The sequence below is a fragment of the Echiichthys vipera genome (genome assembly GCF_963691815.1).
Source record: "Echiichthys vipera genome assembly, chromosome: 9".
Taxonomy (NCBI): Eukaryota; Metazoa; Chordata; class Actinopteri; order Perciformes; family Trachinidae; genus Echiichthys; species Echiichthys vipera.
This window is the reverse complement of record NC_139834.1, coordinates 14,188,757-14,211,664: the sequence shown is the minus strand read 5'-3', so window position 1 is coordinate 14,211,664 and position 22,908 is coordinate 14,188,757. Positions and strand designations below refer to the sequence as shown.

Sequence of the window (22,908 nt, the reverse complement as noted above, 5' to 3'; positions counted from 1 at the left end):
CTGTGGGACATGCTATTGGATGTGAAGAGCTTAAACATGAAAGAACTGAACAGATGCATTCTGGGGCTTGAAGTCCATCAAGGGGAAGAACGCAGTCAATGCCTTTCGATTAGGAAATGCAACACGCCTACAAGCCCCATGATGCCTCAGCGTTAACTGTACTTCCCACACCTGACTGTCAACACAGTAGCAATGTCTGCCGTTAGCAGGGAAGAAAGGCTCTCAAAGATGGAGACCGAAGAGAGAACTTCCTCTGTGTCAAACAGGTAAAACAGTGAAAATGTTCGGTGTTTTTCGGGAAAACATTGACTTCATTTTGTGGCCGACATTTGCTATAAAACATTAACTTGCAGTCAGCTGGTTTAAAGCATCTCAACGGAAACACGAGCTGTCACCCTGTGTGCCTTCATGGGTAGCAGTCACTGTAACTTACTGTAACCGTTAGCCTGAAAATAAAAGTACCATGTCGCTGTAATGGCACCCACAAGGTAACAGCGCAATTGTTAGTTTATGACAGATGTAATATTAACGCAGGTTTAATTTTTTTTCCCGTCGTTTTGCCCACTCTTTTACTGGGTTCCAGTTGACATGTTTTACACGAGGTTCCCTCCTGATATAACTTCAGTCATCTTCTCTAACCAGAAAAACACAAGAATATTTAAAAAAAAACACCAAACGGCACCTTAAATGCTCTGTGTTAACGTGTAGCTATAGATAAATGAAAAGCCCGAATAAAGCAGTAAAATACAGCTTTAATTGAGGACAGAGAAGAAGAAGCAGGGTATGTCTGCTAGTACTGCATCATGTGTGAAGTACTCGTGAGAAATGTCCTCCTCTCAGGGGACATGCTACAGAAAAGATTATGCTTTAGGTGACTAATACTGTAGCTCAACAATACTCGATATTGACCCAGTTAGACAGCTATCTGTACCCCTCTACAGTAAAAACAAGCCTTGGACTTGGTACGCTACTTCGCCACAAGAGGGCCTTGTTGTATTGGTCTTATCCACTGAGGGCTTCTTCCTGTTTTGGTCGTCTGACTATAAACGGCCCTCACAAGCTTTAAAGTAATAGTCACACTACTCCGTTTAACATAGCAAAGCCTGGTTGACAGTAATATTGCTACCAATATTCAAGGTGGAGCTGTGAGATAAACTTGATTGAGAGCTGCGAGAGGCTTCTAACTATATTTTGGTGTGAAATTGGCAGAAATTTATGAACATAACTTACAGACAGCACTTTAAGTGGATGATAATAATGTTAACTAACCAAACTCAAAGTACTACAAACTATAGTCTCAAGACTTACCGGATGAATCAACAACTTCCTGACACATTCAGAAGATACATTAAACCTTATAAGCTTTGCAAATATTTTCTTTAGCTTTACAGTTATGGTTAGTTGTTTTGTCCTGTAGCCTCTCTCTCTCTTTCTGACTGTATGTGTGTGTGTATATATATATATATATATATATATATATATATATATATATATATGATAGTGCTCAAGTGGGTCGTCCTCTATTCGAGAGATCGCCTGTTCGATCCCCAGCTCCCCTGGTCCACATGTCGAAGTGTCCTTGAGCAAGACACTGAACCCTGAATTGCTACCTGTGCTGCGTGTGTGAATTGTTAGATTAGATGGTATGTAGATGTCCACTGCCGTCTGTGTGAATGGGTGTATGTGACAAGAAGTGTGAAAGAGCCTTGAGAAGTCAGAAGACTAGAAAGGTGTAAGTACAAGTCCATTCATCATATATGACATATGGCTTTCATAACTCTGTCCTAGTTTTAAAAAATAGATAGGAATTTGGATCATGTTGAAATATCATGCACCTTTATGGCCTCTGTGAAATGTGACAATTCACTATTTAAGTCAGTTTATTTGATAATGTAAATATAAAAGTATAAATGACACGCAAACAGATTTGTACCACATTATATGCTGCTATTAAATAGTCTAACATTTCTCTTGCTGTACTTACAATATAAGTAAATTTGACTTAAGCCCGGGCCTGTGGCCCTCCTGAGTGTCTCGTCTCTGTAGCCATTAGAGAGAGCTGAATGTTTGGCATAGCGACAAGTTCAGGCTTCTTGTTTCTATGTGACTTTCTTGCTTTGCAGCTGTCATCTGACTGCATTTTAAAGCAACAGTGACAGTACCAAAACTACAGTGAAAATTAGAGAAAAACACTGATTTAACGTAATTTAAATATTTGGAAACCCGTTTAAATCTAATCTAGCTTTCTCTAAGCGGTGTGATTCTTGAGCTGTGGCCTGCTCCGTTCTTGGGTTTGTTTTTGTTGCACTGGGAAACAATTTGTCTGTCTCCTCTGATCTCTGAGAATAATGATTTGTTTGTCTTTGCAAGTTCTGGACTGGGAGGCGTGTGAGTGCATTTGTGTGTTGTTTATGTGTGGTATTGCCTATGGGCTGTTCCTCTGTCAGCTGATAGAGCAGTAGAGGCAGTGTTGGGTTTCATCATGCTGTTTATTCCTCCACCCGTCGCTGTGAGTGAAGTTAGGGAGGGGACCTCGCTGTGTGTGTATGTGTCTGTGTCTGTGTGTCTGCTGACGTCTCCAGACTCTGGTGTAAGGCTCATAGAGACAAGTCCCTGCAGGGGAAAAAGCACATTGCCTCTTCTTTTTGCCCTTCCCTTTCGTGTCTTCTCTCTCTCTCTCTCTCTCTCTCCCTCCCCCCCTCTCCATTTCTCCCTCTCTTCACCTCCCCAACACAGCCTGAAGCCGAGGAGGAGGAGTTTTTTTTTTCCCAGTTTGTTTATCCGTGTCTCTGTCGCTCCCTTCTGGTCCCTCTTTCACCTCCAGCCACATATTGCGACACTGACTGTCATAAACAGATGACCCAAGCTGGCCGTGTGCGTGTGCGTGTGCGTGTGCGTATGCGTGTGCGTGTGCGTGTGCGTGTGTGTGTGTGTGTGTGTGTGTGCCAGTAGTTGGAAGGTCTGGCTCTAACCTGATGCTATTAATACCACCTAATGAACATAATCTGTTGGGTAGGTTATCCTCTTACATTTGTTGGCTGGACGGCTGAGGGGAGGAGTGGAGAACGAGTAAAGAGGAGGGAAAAGCTGTGCTGTAGTTTCACACTGAGTGCGCTCTCTCTACCAATCTGCAGTGCCTTCTCTCTCCCTCTATTGCTCCATTGAATGGAAGAAACAGAAAGCTAAACAGATGTTTAAAGTTTCGTTTCTCATTTAATCTGAATCCCCTCTATATTGCCCATCCTCTCACTCTCTCTGGATGTATTGTACCAGAGGGCAGTGCTGTTAAGTGCTTTATTCTGTTTTAGAGTGTATATACACTGAATATACCTGTTAGCTAGCAATATTAAAACACAACTTGCGGAGTATACACACTCCCTTATATTTTCACCAGTTATGAACTATCAACCATCTTACTCAGGAGCTAGAATATCTGGCTGTTGGACTCTAAGATCTGATGGCAGGTAAGTGCATTTTATTTTTATTTTTTATTTATATACTTAAACTTGCTTTTTTTCATTCTAGTATCATCAGGTGTACTAAACAACTGTGGGTGTTTTACTGTAAGTTTCCATAGCCTCTCTTTTCAAAAAGTGGTTAAACAGGAGAGACAACTGCAGTCTCTAGGTCTCTTTGATATAGCCCTCAGGTTTTTGTTGACATGCTTTGGGAAAGTTTGCATCTGTCAATTACGTGCAAGTGACTGTTATGGTTCTTTTTTGCTGCTACCATAGACTGTACTCTGTGGCCGATACCCTAAATTTTGGTGAAATATTGTGATGATATGACACAGTTTTGCCAAACAAAGTAAAGAGTTGGTTATGTCTTGTTTTAGGTGTGATGAATGTGTTCAGTTCATTTAGATGAGAACATTTTACTTTTTTATATTTAGTTCAGAAATATGTCATCATATCTGTATTAATATTGGGGGGGAAATCCTATAAATACTGTTACATTGTTTTCAACTGTTTCAAACTGAGAAGCTGTAGTCATGCTCCTTAGATTTGAGGTTTGGTTTTGTCAAATGAATGCCATGTGTCTCCTTTTAATCCAAGAGTCCTGGGTTTTCTAGCGAGGGAAAAAGAAACAACATCTAGAGTAAACTGTGACTAGGGTTGCAAAAGCTTGGACAATTTCCACGGAATGTTAAGCTTGGGAATGTCAGATATTTATAAAAAGCAATACTATGTCTTATGGTATGTTTCTGTCAAAAGGGTTTGTTAAAACCATCTTGTAAATCATGGCCTTAAAAATACGGAACTTTTTTTAATTTGGCATTGTGCTCTTCCAAAACATATCAGATCATTTGCCAGCATCCCATTAAATAGGAATTCAGTAAAATGATAACTTTCTGCATGCACAGTGCATCCTCCCATTACATGTGCAGCCAACACTACTACCCAAACTACTGCATGATCGGAGCCAAAGGAAAAACGGAGGGGAAAACAATTGGTGCCACAATATGCAACCCATGGCTGAAACACTATCAAAAGTCTGCAGCTAGCTAAAGCATTAGATTTAAGCATGTCAGTCAATGGATTAGAAGGAAAAAAATGCAGGGGGTACAATTTAAAATAAACAAAACAAAAAGCAAAAACACCAAAGCATGTCGGCTTACGCCTTCCTCAGGGTGTATGGGAAGGCACAAGCTGTTGGTGTTTTTTTAAATCATACCCACTAAAATAAAGGGTTTTGAACTTTTTTTAAACCCACCTGAGTGCCTGCACTTTTTTTTTCTTATCTGTTACCGTTTGCAAGAGCACCGTTGGTTTGAGGGACACCAGTAGCGCTCCTGTGATCCTGTTTTTCATGTCAGTGGATTGTCTTAGAACCTTGTGTGTCTCACATCGTATTGCCTGTATCCACTTTCTTCTTCCTAGAGGTTCAGTTTTTCAGTTTAGCAGCCTATAAAAACATATTTTTGGGTTGTTAACACTTAACTTTTTAAAGTACCTTTCCCCATTAGTTAACTTTGTCTTATTTACTGCTATTATTATCATTGACCAATGCAGACCTTTGGGGCTCAGACAGATAGGTCCCCATGTCTGGTCTTCCCACCTCTTGAGAACCTTTTCTTTTCACAAAGTTGCATTTATAAATGTGTGTATGTAATGTTTATGAGCACTGAGTACTTTGACTGTCCTCTCACTGTACACTCACTCCACAAGTGTATGATTCAGCACAGTTGACTAGGCTAATCTTTTATTGCACCCTGGTGTGGCTTTAACTGATAATCCTGTGGGGTGTGCTGTGCCTCACGGTCCATGTGTTCTCTCAGTCATAGCTCCAGTGACCCTGGTGCGATACGAAATATCTTTGCTCTCTCTGGTTTGCTTTTTATCTGACCTCTTGACACCCCACCTGGAGAGTTGTATGGTAAAGATGTGGAAGCTGAGAGTTGACTGAATAACTGAGAAATAGACAGAGGTACTGTACATCTAGGACTGCTCTTTTAGACAGCATACTCAAGTTATGGCATTTGGCTCTTTACAAGCCTCACTGGGTGAAGTGTGGATGTCTCGAATACTGCAGTAAGTGTTGCTAGCAACTGTTACCTGGTTAGACTGATCACGCATAGAAACTTGTGTTTGTAAAACAACTAAGGCAGCATTTGTTTTGGTGATTGCTTTACTGACAATGTCCAACTAGCAGTTGTATAGATAATTTACCACAAATGCCGCAGGCTTTTTCAGATAATTCTTTTGTAAGAGAGGAGAAGCAGGTTTCCCAGGGAAGTTGAATTCTAGACGGGTTACTCAGCAATGGGTTAAACCAGCTTGTTCTATTTTCATTCTCTGCTCTGAATCGCAATTCGTCACAACCATTATCTGAATGTTAATGTCATGTCACAACATTAACTCTTGTAATCTGGGTGGAGCAATTACCAACTATATTGCCTGTACTCTTACACAAGTCTGTAAATGTAATTTGTTGGTGTTGAAATACAAGAAGTTAGTTCATCCTAGAGGAAATTCATCAGTGCTTTTTATTTTGATCGCAGAATATGAGATGAGTCCATGCAAATTCACTCTGTACCTGGCTCCCATGAGTGTGTCATACCTGTTTTGAATGAGCTTCCTGTTATTTGTTTATGTGAAGTTTTTTATTTTGCAATCTGTCAAAGCACAACAACAATGGTCTTTGTCACTGGTAACATATATTGCATGTACAACATGCAAAATCCAGTTTCACAAACCATCAGAGGACTGTAGCCATGTAATTGAGTTAACATTTTTCTACCATATTTGTACTTTTGTACCTGCAGCCGTACTATACAAGATTGGACAAAGCTCACTTGTTGAAGATACTACTAAACATTAACCCATGCAAGGAGGCAACACTACCCCAGTCTTGTTTATTGTCAGTTAACTGGGTCACTATTGTAAGTCCATTAGCGTTTCTATCCCACAGTTACACACTCAAAATGACTGTGTGTTTGTTTTGTCACTGGAGAGACACAGGAAGTTAGCTTTTTCTTTTCTTGGAGAGGTTCCTGTAGATTACATTTGGGTTGTCATGCTATATTGTTCTTGCCATGCTGTACTGGCTGTTGTGACACCGACTTTCACCACTGTTCAAATGCAACTACTGACACTAGGGCAAATTAAATCCCTGGCATACTGTGACCACAAGCTGTTGTGTTATATAGCACATGATTTGATGAGATTTCTTATAAAGATGGTGATTTATGCTTGCCCAAAAAAAACAGCAGTCAAGAAATTGCTTATTTTTAAAGGTATAGAGCTGTATCAGCTGAGCTGAAACCAGTTATATGTCCAGTTCTATAGATATTGACCTTTTTAATGGTATTCCATTGCTTGGCAACAGCCATGGTCCTTGTTGCCTTCATGTCAGCTGATGCTATTCACATGATAAGATAATTCACTTTGATAAGGTCTAGCCCGACAAAAGGACTAAAATAGTGATGGCATGCTTTGTTCTGTGTTTGTTGCTTTACAGTGGTGGTAGTGGTGAGGGATCACTAGACCGGCTTCTCCCCTCGGTAGGCACAGGCCTTCCTTCACCCAGAAAAAGGACTACCAGTCAGTGTAAATCTGAGCCACCTCTCCTCCGCACCTCCAAACGAACCATCTACACTGCTGGCCGCCCACCCTGGTACAACGAACACGGAGCACAGTCCAAAGAAGCCTTTGTCATTGGTAGGACACTGATGTTTTCTTACCCTACGCTATATCTGTGTTTCATTTACATTCTCCCATAAAGTTGCAAAGTTGTACATTAGAATACATATAAACACATAGTGTCAGTATTGTACTCTTGTCTAAGAGTGAGATCTCAACACTGAAGGAAAAGGTAGCCCTTGACTAGATCAAGAATTGAGTCCAAAGTCTAAATCTAAAGAATTGACTACCTAACTATTACACTTTCAACACAGGAATATATATGTGTTGAAAAGTAAATTAACTGATAGCCTGTATAAGCAAATGTAAAGTGTATTTTGCAGAAATAAGCGGTCACCGCTTTACTGCTAATGTGTATTGACGAGATCATTCAGTGTCATTATTGACATTTTTACTGAGTTAGAGGTGTCTCTGCTCTGCTACCTTCATCTGTTATTGGGGATGTTTACCTCGAAGAAAGCCCTGGTATCTGTTTCTGCCTGCCTGTCTACATGCAAAAAATAGCCTAAAGCGATCTTAACATGCACGTAATCGTCTGCCCTGTCAAGCTAGCACTAGTACAGTGCCTTCTCACCAAGCAAAGGTATTTCATAATTACCTTTACTATTAAACATTACCTAATGTGTCTTTGTTAATATTCTGTCACAGGTCTGTGTGGTGGCAGCGCTTCAGGAAAGACAACCGTAGCCAGGAAAATCATTGAAGCTCTAGATGTTCCATGGGTTGTACTACTCTCAATGGACTCTTTTTACAAGGTGCGTGTGTGTAGTGTGGGTTGTATGTATTGATATTGTGGGTCCATTTGCACGCAGCCACGCATCTGTTTACGAATGTTGAATTGTGAGGTTAAAATACTGAATGCCTATTACTTAAAACAGAGCTTACCAGAATTTAACATGTTGAGACATGGATCCAAATGCTTTCAGATTCTACAGATTAGAATCTTGACATCAGATAAGTTCAATAAATCACTCCTTCCTTTATTATTACTTATAATTTCCCCTGAAGGTAGGGAAAGAGTGAGACTGAGTGCAGAAGACAGAGGGAAAGAGAGAATAGGATCACACTTGAATCCCAGAGGGGAAATGAATATAAGAGTGGAAAGAAAAATAGAAAGCAAGGATACAATAGTAGAAGGCGGATGAGTCAAAAGAGAAGCACAGGGGCGAGCGAAATTGGGGAGAGAACAAGAGTGGTGAAGAGCAATCAAGCAAGAGCCATCGTTCTTGCCCCTCTATACCTCCACCCACTCTCGGGTTATGTAATCCTGTCCCAATCTGACAGCAGTGGTTCAGGCTGTGCAGAGTAGGAGGAATGTACTAGTGGCCCTCAGCAAGGGGCCAGTTTTCACACTGCAATAACAGAGGAAGGCATTCAAAACATTTAGTCCAGAATTTGTGTCTTTTTAAGTGTATATCTACACAAAAGCACTCCCATTTTTGCTTGAGGCCCCCAGAGAACCTGTAACACCAGTTTATCATACTAAGTGTGTGATCAGTTCACTTGAGAAGGGGGTGTCGCTCTTCTGAAACTGCCAAATACCAGGTCTGGGGTTTTAATGTTCAACAACCCTAAGGGTGCTCGCAAACACACACACACACACACACACACACACACACCCACACACACATACACCAACCACCTGGTACAGACGTCACAGTGGCGCATGATGTTCTCCTAAATTTAGGCCTCCTAACTTCAACTGCTTTAACTGCAAGTGTTTTTGGACAAGCTTATGTAAATTATGTAGCAAACTCTTATTAGAGGATGTGTGATTGTTTTATTAGACTGCCTTTAGGTAAGATTTTTTTTTTTTTTAATTCTTGATATTCCAACATTAAAGGTGAATTTTGGTAATTTTCAACCTGGACCCTATTTCCACATGCTTTTCTGTGTAAGTGAGCTCTGCAGCCTGGTTCATCTATGAAAGCTATGTAAAGTGAAGCTCCACATATTGTTGGAAGCATTATTTTATTAAAAAAATTGTTTAGATGACACAAAGCTATGCTTCACAGTACTCTCGTTCTCTGAAGTAAAAAATCCAGGCTTCGAGAACAAGACTTCACCATCTTTCTATAATACAGTCAGACACTTATGATAACAACCTGAGCCTGTCAGTTGCAAAAACAAGCATTTTAGCCAGGCTGCAGCACTCATGCTCAATACTGGACCGATTTAAAAAAAAAAAAAAGGGGTTGTTGCCATTAGTCACTTACACAGAAATACATAGGGAAATAGGATTCATTAAAAAAAAAAAGAAAGAATACAGAAATTACTCTTTTAATGTGTGTGTTGTAGCAGAAGCCAGAAACAGATAGAGGAAGTATGTTTTTTTTTTTCAGGAAATAATTTCTTGTCATCCCTTGCATCACTGTTGTGGCGAGTTTGCTGTAAAAAAAAATCCTGCATTGTTGTGATTCCCAGGTCCTGTCCCCAGAACAGCAGACTTTGGCTGCCAGTAACGACTATAACTTTGACCACCCCGACGCCTTTGACTTTGATTTGCTGACACACACCCTTCGCAAACTCAAACAGGGCAAGAGCGTGAAAATCCCTGTGTATGACTTTACAACTCATGGGAGACAGAAGGAGTGGGTAAGGATGAATTTGCACATCCACCCACATGGCAAAGTACTTTGTGAGTTAATGAGTAAGCATGCCAGAGATACTGCATACAATCTCAGTTTCTCGATTACCTAAGAGGTTTGTAATCTCCCTCACCAGAGGTTTAGAGTCACATTGCAAATCTGCTATTACAGATGGCCAAGCCATTATTGTGATTTCTTGTTTTTATGTTCACTTATGACTGTGCAATAGGCATGTACTGTGTATGCATATTGTAGTGTAATAATACATGCACTTGTGTCCACCACAGAAAACGGTATATGGAGCCAGTGTTATCATCTTCGAGGGGATCATGGCCTTCACAGATAAAAAGCTCTTGCAGGTAGGTTGAGATTATTGTCCTCCAACTTCTTGTCTGTAGAGCATTCATGCTGGTATCAGATGTTTATCTGTGCCTGTGGTCAAACGTGTCTTTCTGTGCGTATGAGGAAGGGAACTTTTTTCAGTTGTATTCACCAACCAGAGGTGTCTTTGCAAAGATAAGCTTATCAAGTGTTATAAATGGACAATCCATGATTAAAATGTAAACAAATTCAAAACACTGGATTGGAAATGATATCTGCATATATGTTGGCTAATAAGTGCAAAGAAATTGCATCTCAGAAATGCCAAAGATATGTTTGAAGTGGCATCATTTGTTCACCAAAGAGCACTCTTTATTTTGTAAAATGTAAACAATTAACAATTTCTAACTTATCCGTACCTATTATTTCTAAATTGATTGAGAGGAATTTTAAATACACATACAAATGCAAAAATGTATAGTTTTCAGGTGTTATTAAAGATTTATTGATATCAAAGGTGATTATAAACGTTGGGGATCAACAGTGCTGTGAAACCACAAAAGTCCTAATGTTGGACATACTACACTTGTTAATATGAATATACCTATTTATTGCAATGTGTTTTAAAAACACATTTGCCCTTTAATCTTCCTTTCAGGACAGAATTAGGTTGGACACACCTTTTGTAATAAGATGCAGGCTGATAAAAATAAACAGAAAACATTAAAAAAAAAAATAATGAAAAATAAAGTATGATCCTTTATTTAAGAAGAAGAAGAATTCCTTTATTAATCCCGCAAGGGGAATTCAATTTCTTCACTCTGTCATTATTATTCAGGTTACACACACACAGGCCCGAAATACACACATGCACAAACAGGACCTATATACAATTAATGGAGAGGAGCGAGGGGGCTGCCAATGGCTCAGCGCCCCGAGTGGTTGGGGGTTCGGTGCCTTGCTCAATAGCACCTCGGCAGTGCCCAGGAGATGAAGTGGCACCTCTCCAGCCACCAGTCCACGCTCCATTCATGGTCCACACAGGGACTTGGACAACAGCCGAGTCACCTACGGACTGAGCTACTGCCGCCCCTTAAAAAGAAAACCTTAGTGGGTTATAGTTTTGTATTATATTATTTCTGAGCATTTCACAGTTGTTACCAAGAAAATAAGAAATATCAAGTTCAAGCAAGGTAAAATTTAACATAAAAACAAATGTCTTGACATAATTTATATATCATAACACATAACACAAATATGCTTTTACCTAAAACACATCAAAGAAGCTGCAAATAGAATTAAGAGTCATGTCATCTTTTTCTGAAGGTGTGATGCAAAGCTTCATGTTCACCTCACCTTTTTCTCTCTGTTTCATGTTCTCCTGTCAGTTACTGGACATGAAGATATTTGTGGACACAGACTCTGACATCCGGCTGGTGCGTCGGTTGAGGAGAGATATTTCAGATAGGGGCCGAGACCTTGAGGGTGTCATCAAACAGTACAACAAGTTTGTCAAGCCAGCGTTTGAGCAGTACATTGAACCCACCATGCGCCTGGCTGATATTGTGGTGCCACGTGGTGCGTGCATACACTACATTTTTACATGTACTATACAGGTTAATGCTACTATGACACCAGTGATATGAAAATATTCCACTTTGTGTTTCTGTTTATCATCCCATCAGGTGGTGGCAACATGGTGGCTATCGATTTGATCGTCCAGCACGTCCACAGTCAACTAGAGGAGGTAGGAGAGGTCCAACTTACACATCTAAATACGTACACACTCACACATAGAACGTGTCATGTTAGTGGAGCATTTGGACCCTACATCCTTCTGGTGTTTTGTTATTTAATTTGTTTGGGGGAGGTTAACCCAGTGCATCTTACTATTTTTCAAGTATACTGTTGGGAAGATCGGCTATCAGAAAGGGTATAGCTGCAACCAGCCCTGAAATCTTTTTGTCAGAAATTACAAGCTCCATCACTCCCTCTGGTGGTCACTCTTGTTTCAGCAAAAGACGCAATTTTGATCAGAATATTATTATTATTGGTTGCAAAGTAGAAACTGTTTGGTCTACAATCTTGCTGTCTGTCTTATCGGGGTTTTAATCTTCCAAGTTTGAACTTTTTTTTAAGTTGCAGTCCTAAGGACACAGACCTTATTCTTGACTTTTCCATCTTAAGTTGATGTGTCCTACATGTCCAACTGTTATAAATGTGAATATAGTCCATAAATATAATATAATATATATTTAATATTCAGAACAGAGTTAGGTGACTGCTGTACCTGCTCCATTAAAAATATCACATAACATTTATTATCATTAAATACTTTGATCCTGATACATAAAGAGGTGGCATTAATTGCATGGCACTAATAGAAATCTCCATGGTTTATTCTGATTCTCTTCAGACTAAGAATTTTAATACTGAACTAGAGTGTGCTGCTTTGACTTTTGGATTTGTTGAGCCACATGCGCTTACTGTCACCAAAGGCACATTTTTGTTCTTGTGGAGTACTTGTACCACAATGCATTTTACTTTGTTTTCTCCCCACTGTACACACACACACACACACACACACACTTCTGAATGATGGACTGCTTTCTCACCCTCTCTCACTCCACTACCCCAAATCCCTCCATGGCTCACAGCGCGAGCTCAGCGTCAGGTAGAGTAGCCTTTATCCTGTCTATCATTCTCTCCTCACTATCCTGAACTGTCCAGTTCCCCCAACTGCTCCAACTTCATTCTGGAAGAGAAAGGAAAAGAGGCCAGCAAAACCAGCCACTACCTTCCACTCATCTGCTGGCTGCCATGGCACATCACCAGGCGGCACTGTTGTATCTGTAGAGCAAATATGGCTAATTAGTTATCAGTCATACGAGCAGGAGACTGCCAAAATTATTGTAAAGACCTAGTCCGCACCGGCATGGAATAAATACAGAATAAAAACTGCATGAAAGCCGACATTTGAATATCAAACCAAGATCTAAAGTTATGGTGTGGTGTGGTGCAGCCAGCATTTAATGTTAAGATGTTGGTTTTCCTTGTCTCTACCTTGTAGAGAAATGACAACTTACACTCTTCCTGCCTTCTGTGTCTAAAAATACACCAATGAGTCAAGTCACTGACCTCTCCCTTCAGCGGCAGCAAGAATAGGAGAGAGAGTGACTATAACAGAAAGCGAGAGAGAGGAAGCTCTTGCTACAGCTTTTGTTGACTATCACATACCTCAGCCACAGAGAAAGTTTCCAATACGCTACTACAAAGTGCTGAGTTTTTCCATTGAATGTCGGCCACAGCATCTGAGACAGAGAGAGAGGAAGTGAGCTTGGTGCCTGTCTTTAGACACAGGATGTGCTGGGGCCTGTGAGCTGAAATACCAACCTCTACTGTTCTACACGGTGAAAAAGTGACAGCCGCACGATAGCTTGTGAGCCTCCCACGCACACACACAATGGATGCACGTGTATATCAAACATCTGATCAGAAACTTCTCTCTTTTACCCTAGTATCGGTAAAGATCTTTTTAAAGCATGACCTGTTACTTAATTTATTCCCTGAATCATGATACATACACTTATTGATAACCAGGGCATTTTATTTCAATTAAAATGGCAGTCTACGTGTTTTTTAAGCACATGTCTGAGACATTTGACATTTCCATGTCTCGGCTGTCACACTTTTCGCTGTGTGTAATAATTCCCTCATCTTCTCATCCACCTGATGTTTTGTCTCTTCTCATTTTTCCTTCCTCTTATCTGTTGTTTTCGTCTTTCTGTGTCCCCTCTGTTGTGACTGTGTTGTTGGGTTTCGTCGAAAAAAAATCTCCCTATAGAGGAAACTTCGCTGGGATATGTGAGCAGATTTGCTATGATTTCTCTTTTCTATGCATCTGGATAACGTGTATCTCAGAGACCTGTAGTGTCAACATGACTGCATCACTGAGTATTTGTAACAGTGTGTCTGATTCTCTAGAGCCCGAGGTAGACCTAGGCTAACTAGATACTCAAAGCTAATGTTCATGTGTGGAGTCCTGAGGAATTACTACTAAGTAGTAGAGGCCTATCATGGAAAATATCCATCATGCATATATTTATATGACATGCTGAGATTTCAAATTCATTTACAGTATATTGTGTTAGTTGTTATGTTGTTACATTTTTAAACTGATCTATTTTAATGTATTTTCCATTATCATGGTCTCTGTGCTGTTGTAATTTTCCATTGAAATACTCAACACTGGCCCTGTGTGCTTTGCAATTATGTGTATCTGCCTTTTCCCAAGCAATCCTATTACAGTGGTTGCACACTACCATTATCAGTTTTTCTCTAACTACTACTGAAAAATTCATTTTGAGGTATTGTGTTTTTTGCATGTACTTAACACTTCTGTGTGTGTGTAGTGTGTGTGTTTTCTGTGTGTCCATGCAGTACATGTTAAAGCCCGACCCATATGGAGTTTTTGAGACCGATGCTGATTTTTAGGGAAGAGAAATTCAAAGACCACCGACATGGTGGCTGATATCGTGAATTTTTAAGCTGGAATGATAACAGACTTTTTTTGTGTGGATTGTGCACCAACAATCTCAGAAGGCTGATTTCTTAAGAAAATAAGAATATCATTAATATTCATTATTATACACAAAGTACAATGTATTACATTGTCAACCAATTTTAGAAATCAACACTGAGAGAGTAAAGAATTATGTAAAGACACTACTTTACATAAAAAGCTAAATAAACACCAGTACTGTGTGTTCAGTATCAGTCAATTGCTGACCCTTTAAATAAAGAATAAATACAAATAAAATGAAAGCTTTATGACACCATTTCTAATTCCTCGCAAGCATCATTTTCATCAGGGTTTGTATCGGACAATATATACGCAGATACCAATAGACATAGCAATATGTCTGTGATAGGCCAATATCAGCTGATCAAATGAATCGATCGGGCTATACATGTGTGCACGCTTGTGTGTAAACCTGCACATTTGTAGAGAAGTGTTGCATTGCATTCATATTTATGTGTATTGTATTCATGTGTCCATCTTCCCTCTTTCCGCTCCTCTCACCCGCACCGCCCCCACTCTACTATTTGTTGCCGTGGTTACAGGGCAGCCCTGGCTTCTGCACACCAGGCCCAACCCCTCCCCCAGACCCTCAGTGTACTGGAGAGTACACCCCAGGTCAGGGGCATGCACACCATCATCAGGTATGTGCTAAGAAACCCACATTAACAACTACATTCTGTTTCCATGGAGAAACTGCATGTACACAGCAGCTAGCATCATTAATAAATCGTGCATCTTTCTTTTCCTAATCACCACATTTAGAAACAAGGAAACCAGCCGTGACGAGTTCATCTTCTACTCAAAGAGGTTGATGCGTCTGTTGATCGAGCGAGCACTCTCTTTCCTGCCCTCGCAGGTGCCAAACACTGAGACACACTGTTAATTAATTCATAGCGCTGCGTAGGGGTTACATGTAATCTTTTGTGTTAAGTAGGAGATTGACTCTGAACCATTAGATACCAGGCTGTAGAGGAGTCACTTGTAGGAGAAAGAAAGTGTGAGATAACCAATGGATAGACACAGCAACAGAGTGAGAGTGAGTGAGCAGTACATAATGTAGCCTTGAAATGGGGACAAATAAAGATGAATGGAAAAAGAATAAGTGCTTGTATTTGCTAAAAAAGAGAATCAGATAGACGCAGCAGGAGCATGGAAACTTATCGAGTCACCACAATGGAAAGTTTCCATACCTTAACCATAAGATACAGGTTTGCATGACACAAATACACGTGACTGAAATTTGAAAATGAAGTTATTGATTCCTATAGTACTATAGCACTGTTTGCTCAGCATTGCACTCACAGTTATTATTTTTAATATTCTCTCAGGTCCATGTAGTCCACACGCCGCAGGGAGAGGATTATGAAGGCCGGACTTTCCACGGGAAGAGGGTGAGTGAACTTCTTATACTTCCTGCCTTATTTTAAAGACCATTCACAAGAGTTTTGTCTCTACCTAAACTGATGCAATTAACCTCTGTTTAATCTATTTCTCCTCTTTTTGTTTTTCTTTAGATCACAGGGGTGTCTATCCTCCGAGCCGGGGAAACCATGGAGCCAGCTCTGAGGGCCGTCTGCAAAGACGTCCGCATTGGCAAGATCCTAATCCAGACCAACCAGGACACAGGAGAACCAGAGGTACAGATCGAAATTGTGACTTGTGGGTTATAGAATTTATGTAAAACATTTTTGCCCTACAGACATCTTTATTGTCACTTTGAAATAAATGTGAGATTTTCTTTCTTATACTTTTTGCTTATTTACATGTCCTTAATAGGAAAATGGCAGGTTGGGGCATTTCTGCTGAATGCTGCCCATGATATAGCAACAGGATGGTACTGGTCATGTTTATTGCAAGTTTGTATTAACCCACACATTTTCAGCTTCATTACCTGCGTCTGCCGAAAGACATCAGTGAAGATCATGTGATCTTGATGGACTGTACTGTGTCCACTGGAGCTGCTGCCATGATGGCTGTTCGAGTCCTCCTGGTGAGTGCTGGTGATTGTTCAAAGATCCACGTCGCCTGCAATAAATCGCATTCTTCATGGAACCTATCTTTTTTTGTGTTTTCACTTTCAGGACCATGATGTTCAGGAGGACAAGATCCTGCTGGTGTCTTTGCTAATGGCAGAAATGGGAGTCCATTCGGTGGCCTACGCGTTCCCACAGGTCAAAATCATCACCACAGCTGTTGACAAGAAGGTCAATGATCTTTTCCACATCATACCTGGCATAGGTGAGTAATGGTAAAAAGAGGAAACATTATATTTATCGAGCAGCAACCTTCGGTGCGGAAAAATGAAGCCAACACAATAGTGCCAAAAGCTGCAGTTCCTTGAATGACCACCTGAGGCTGGTTCCAAAAGCGAGTCACTCCTTATTGACCCCCATGATAAAATCCCCAATTTTACAGCAGAAATAAACATAAACATTTACACAGTTTATTATATTGACTTTTTTTTTTCTCCACATGGTGTGCTTGATCTATACATGATGTCAACAAGGATTTTCTTCTGTTTCAACTGATGCTGATGGTTTTTTGTACTTGTAGGAAACTTCGGGGATCGATACTTTGGAACAGACGCACCCCCTGACTGGAGCGACGAGGAGATGGATGAGCCCAGTTACTGACTGAATAATTGGCAGTGCAACTTTTTGGTTGATTCAGGACTGTGCCCCTCAGAGAACAATATGAGGACAAACTCTTTGCCTCTGTTTGGCCGTAACGTGCGTCCTTCAAGGGCCAAACAAGCTGCCAACTGCAAAAAAAAAAAATCAACTGAAAACAGGACAAAGCATTGCTAATGTACAGTCATCTTGTTGAAATATATTATTTTATCTTATGTAAATGATGTTGTGAAAAGTTGTCCTATGAAGTATGAGATATTTTTATATGTACAGTATGTTATTAAGTCCAAAATGTTTTTATTTCAGTGTTTAAACTGTGACAATCTCTGAAATTTGCCGGCATGACGCTTTGAAAAGATATATCTAGCCTTAAGCCATGTGCTTTGGACGACACAACTGAATGTTAATCTGCACGTGCCGTAAAAAAGAAAGACATCAAGCTTTTAAGGTTATTCTTTTACCACATACCTTCCTCAGAACTTTCACAGCCGTAAAATCGGAACATGAACTTGTGCAGCTCAACTTCCATCGCCAAGAGCAGTTTCTGAAGGACCATTCAATCGGAAAACGCGTGGGTGTATCTGTCTTTTTTTTTTTTATCTCACTGTTTCACTCTTCCTTTTTGTGGATGCTGACCTAACCAGTTGAAACCGTTGAAATGGGTGTTGAAAAACTGTTTTTCATTATACAGCTAAAAGTATACACTTGTGATGTATATTTATGCAGCCTGTCCTACATTTACATATGTTATTCTATGGATAGACCTGGCCAGTCAGCAGACAAGTCATGCATCTGCATTTAACAAACACAGATTACATGTTTATATCAGTCTCGCACGTCCTGATTTGTGCCTATGTTTTTCATACAGTAGATGGGTTTTTTGTTTTGTTTTTTTAAAAGGGGTTATTGAGTGGATGATGAACTCAGAGCATCCACTGCACATGTTTTCATGAAGCCCTGCTAGCAACAGATCTTTATACTTGGTGTTAGTATTGAAACAAATGAGATCTTAAAGTTGGTGCCTATTTGATAAATTGCCTTGTTCTTTTCAGAAGAATGTTGACAGTTTGTAGGACGTTGAGTGTGACTCCACAATTCATCCACAGTTCATCCATATAGTTATTAGAAATGATGCAATGAGATAAAAGCAAAGGAGTGTCATTTTTATTTTTGGTATGATAATGTGGTTTCATTCAAAGAATGTTGTATTTAAGTTAATTAATTATACAGATATATATATATATATTTTACAGATTTCAAAGGTTAATTTGAAAAACAAACAAAAAAGTTATTTGGAAAAAAATGTACAATATGAAGGGGAAAAAAAACATGAAGTGAGATGTTGAAAATGCAACTTGTAGCCTTATTAGCTACACTTACTGTACTACTTTTCCATTTAGTCACCTGCTACTGTGCGGTATATTGTGTGCTTAACGCTGAATACAACTGTCAGTGAGTCACTCCGTACTGAAAATCCGATTGTGTTTGCAGCCTCAATGTTTGACTGTGCTGTTTTGTGTTTACCACTGCTGCTGCATGTTTTTTTTATATATTTAATAAAAGTGCAGTAAAGCTTATAAATGGCGTACGGTGTAGTATTTTATTCAAATGTGAAGTGTATGATCCAGTGTTCTGCAAGCTCACACCGGTTAAAAGGTCATGTCTTATTTATAAAATATACTTATTAAAACACAACTCTACGCACATAACGTAAATTTGTCACCATTACCTGCATATGTTTTATTTTGAACACTTTAATGCAGACGACATTACCCACACTTTGAAAATGAACAGGAAGGATATTGTGGTTGTCCTCTTTTCATGGAAAGAAAAGCTTGACATCTTCCATCTCTTTCCATAATTATCACTCTGACAGCTGTCAAGACGCCAGCCACGGTAAGGTATGATTGACACACATTTGATGAGTCTGATGGACAATTACAAACAAGCAGGCTATTAGACGGATATTGACCCACGAGGCATCTTTTATTTTTTTTGGAGGGAGGGAGAGAGGGAGAAGGCTTGAGAGGGACAGTAAAAAGACAAGCAAGCGCTAAGAATATCAGAAAACTCAGCAGCAGCGTTTTTATTCTTGTACTGCTCGAGTTCAGGATTCAATACGCAGATGCCATACAGTTAAAAAAAACTTACTTTTCTTTTGATTAAATGGATATAATGACTTCATTTTAATTTGCTGTATTGCCTTACATTTTTCAGTTTGCCTGCACATTTTTAAGTCACAGCCTTTTTGTATTATTCCCTGCCCACACACACACACACACACCCACACATACACACGTTATATCTTCCACTGCAGGATAACATTTGCCTCAATAGAGTATTTCAATTCAATGCGGATGTACTCTATTTTCAATGTCAAAATGCATTAAAATGTCATATTGGTCCTTTGAATGGAGATGTGAGTGGAAAGTTTACCATCAGCACTGACAAACAGGAAGGTAGTGTGTGTGTGTGTGTGTGTGTGTGTGTGTGTGTGTGTGTGTGTGTGTGTGTGTGTGTGTGTGTGTGTGTGTGTGTGTGTGTGTGTGTGTGTGTGTGTGTGTGTGTGTGTGTGTGTGTGTGTGTGTGAGTGTGAGTGTGTGTGTGTGTGTGTGCGCAAAGCACGATGAGGTCACAGCTTAGTAAAGAGAGCAGCAGGAGTGGCCTTTTCTAACTCAGCGAGCTGTGTTTCTTTTTCATCCTCCTGTCACTAGCTTGTCTCCAGGTTGCTCTGCTCTCTTCCTGTGTGCCTTCTTTTGGTCCTGACTTCACAATGATGAAGATTGTTTCCCTGTCTGCCTCGACTGGGTCTGAGGAGTCAGAGGGTCTGCTGTGTGGGTAAGACGTATGCAGCGTAGACTTTGAAAAGCTCTTAGAAGGAAGGAGACTTCACAAAACTCCATTATTGTAATGATAGTTGTGAGATGAAAGTGAGGAAACATGGGAAGTAACTATGTATTTATGGTTGTTATTTGTGTGATTTTAATGTGCTATCTGGCGGTGATTGTTCCTGGGTTGTAAATGTTGAAGTGATGGTGTGAGTAGGTCAACCCAGCACAGAGGCTTAATGCAGATAGTTGAGGATAAATAATTCAGAAGGTGAAGTAATTCTGAATCACGAGAAGAGGGTTTGGATTAGTCTGTTGAAGAGGGTAAAGTATTGTCTTTCCCTTTCTCTCCCTCTTTTCACTCTGTGTGTTATCCTGTGCTCTCCATCTGCATAGTTTATCACAAGAGTAACATTTCTAATAGACTGGACTATCCTCATCAAGTCAGGGTCGGGTGATTTAGATGTTTTTAGTATGAGATGCAGTTTTTGCATTAGGCTCCGTGGGAGTGTTTAATTGCTCTCTGAGTGGTTTCAGTGCAGGTTAGCTAACAACAGAGAGCAAAGTGTGGTGTTAAACTTCTTACATTTTACTCTGAATTTTCTGAATGAAAATATTTGCGCACATGTTTGCCAAATATACTGTTTTTATGCATTTAACTGGGGCTATAGGAGTTTGCCATTAGATTCAAAGCTACATTTTGGTGAAATGAGATGTGATATTTTGGAAACACTTCATTGTACAGCTTCGCAAATGTCATGGTAAGAGGACATAAAGACATAGTGACATTTAAAAAAAAATGATATAACCAGAATAAACAAAAATTATTATTGTTGCTTTAATCAATGGCTTTTTTTTAATTAAAGGGCATTTTCTCAATTCTTCTAATTGAACGGATGTTGGGTTTTTTTGGTGCCAAAATCACAATTGTATATTACATTGTGAATGATGGATTAACTGGATTTATAGTTTCATTTGTTAGAAAAAACAAAATTTAAATTCCTTTTGGTCAAAAAATGGAAAAAAACACTACATTTTATTTGAGCAACCGACACAGTGTGACCAACAGTATTATCTTATTATAAGACTCTCTAAAGTGAACCTTTGTGCATCTCAGCATTTGTATTATGCAGGAAACAGTAACACCCACCAGTGTATCGACCAGAAGGTTCACATTCTCAGACACACAACTGATGTTACATCAAGTTTTTAGTTTATAATCAAGTGATTTTTTGGTTGTTTTTTTTGTCAGAGGAGTTGCACTCTGTGTGGACACTCTGTGCTGGGGCTCATGGAGTCATGAAGTCTTGCTGTAACTCTTGAGTGGTTCTTTCTAGGACTGTCCAACCTGAGAATGGTGAATTCAGGCTCAATCTCAGGTTCGTCAGCCCATGAAAAGCTATCTCACCTCAGCAGATTATGAGGAGGAACACAGACACACAGACACACACACGCACGCACGCACGCATGCACGCATGCACGCATGCACGCATGCACGCAAGCACAGAAATCATGCCTGGACTACACTGGAATATGTTTTGATATCTAGTAAAGCAAGGTTTTGATTTATCTGCTCATCTGATTGACAACTAGTTTATCAACTGTGCTATCTATAAATATTTAGTTTCATTCCTAAAATTTGCTCAGCTGCAAAATATAAATTTCCAGTTCCTCTCTGATATATTGAAACAAGTTCAATATTGCACATCAGAGCTATGGGGGCAAAAACATACAGAAACAGACATATTCCACTTATTATAAAGCCTATGTACACAATAAATGAGCCCGTCCTCACATAGAACTATAGTTTTAATGTTGAGATGCAGAGAGCAACCCTCTCCAACATAATACTGCCTATTTCCCAGTAGAGGGAGCAGTGTACACACTAACCAAACAGCAGAGACAGTTGCTGCTTGTGGAATTTAATTTACATTTTTAATCTCAAAGCTAAATCATCGTAATCACCCGTTCAAGGATTTTAAGAACGTCTCCTTCATTACAGAAAATAGTCGAAGGTCATCTCACATGCTGCTTTCACATCGTAACAACGGGCGCACACACGCTGACACAAAATGGGATGTTATTTTAAAACACTAAGACAAAGTATTGTTTTTTTTGTAATGCTGTATTTACCCATGCTAAGACTGTTGTTTGATCTCATTTAAATAAAAAGCCGTTAATTAGTTCTGCTGTTCTTATTTGACATCCGCAGAAGCCATTTCTGTTAATAATCATAATGTTCATGTGCCTAAGAAATTAGAAGGTGCAGGTGCATATATTAAGTATATTCATGCTTGCATATATATATATAGGCTAACTGCACAATATTGTACTCTTTCTGTTACTTTGTAATCTAATTTGGCCAAATTATGTGGAACTTTTTGCATACATTACAAAACTAGTATTTTGATTGCACATTTAGAGTACTTTATATTTGATTTGGTTTTAGGAAACTGTTCACTGTTTCCGGATTTTAATATGTGCTGCACACATACAGTCATTTCCTCTTGTAGATTATACAGTTAGTGCCCCAAATATTAAAAATCTTAAAATGAAAATCAATTGAATTATTTTTCTGTTGTTTTTGGCAGTTTGCAATTCCAAATGTAATTTAATAATTACCAGCAATTATAAATGAGAAAAAAAACTTAGCAGTAAGGGTATAAAATATGTGATGCATAGAATATAACCCTATTTAAAATGAAGATAAAATAAGACAATTTTACTCCATTGAGATACTGTCAGAGACAGAAAGGTATAACCTTTTTTTTCTTAAAACAATCCAGAGATGATGCTGTCAGAAGCATTGAAGCGCAT

The 22,908-nt window shown here is 39.5% G+C and overlaps 1 protein-coding gene across 4 annotated transcripts; it reads left to right on the top strand.

Annotated features, from left to right (window-relative positions):
• Positions 1-192: 192 nt before the first annotated feature.
• uckl1b (uridine-cytidine kinase 1-like 1b) lies at positions 193-18,847 on the top strand (the record flags this gene model as incomplete). Of its 4 annotated transcripts, none has more annotated exons than XM_083919463.1 (15): positions 193-266; positions 6,961-7,160; positions 7,791-7,897; positions 9,567-9,737; positions 10,018-10,089; positions 11,440-11,629; positions 11,737-11,798; positions 13,896-13,915; positions 15,176-15,274; positions 15,396-15,489; positions 15,962-16,024; positions 16,148-16,270; positions 16,516-16,623; positions 16,715-16,871; positions 17,187-18,847. In XM_083919463.1, 15 exons carry the CDS (start codon positions 193-195, stop codon positions 17,264-17,266), a joined length of 1,620 nt encoding a protein of 539 aa, XP_083775589.1. In that variant the 3' UTR covers positions 17,267-18,847. The 4 variants fall into 4 exon arrangements, with proteins under 4 accessions (XP_083775589.1, XP_083775590.1, XP_083775591.1 ...); XM_083919464.1 differs by lacking the exon at positions 13,896-13,915 and adding an exon at positions 12,709-12,725; XM_083919465.1 differs by lacking the exon at positions 193-266 and adding an exon at positions 3,121-3,464.
• Positions 18,848-22,908: the final 4,061 nt, after the last annotated feature.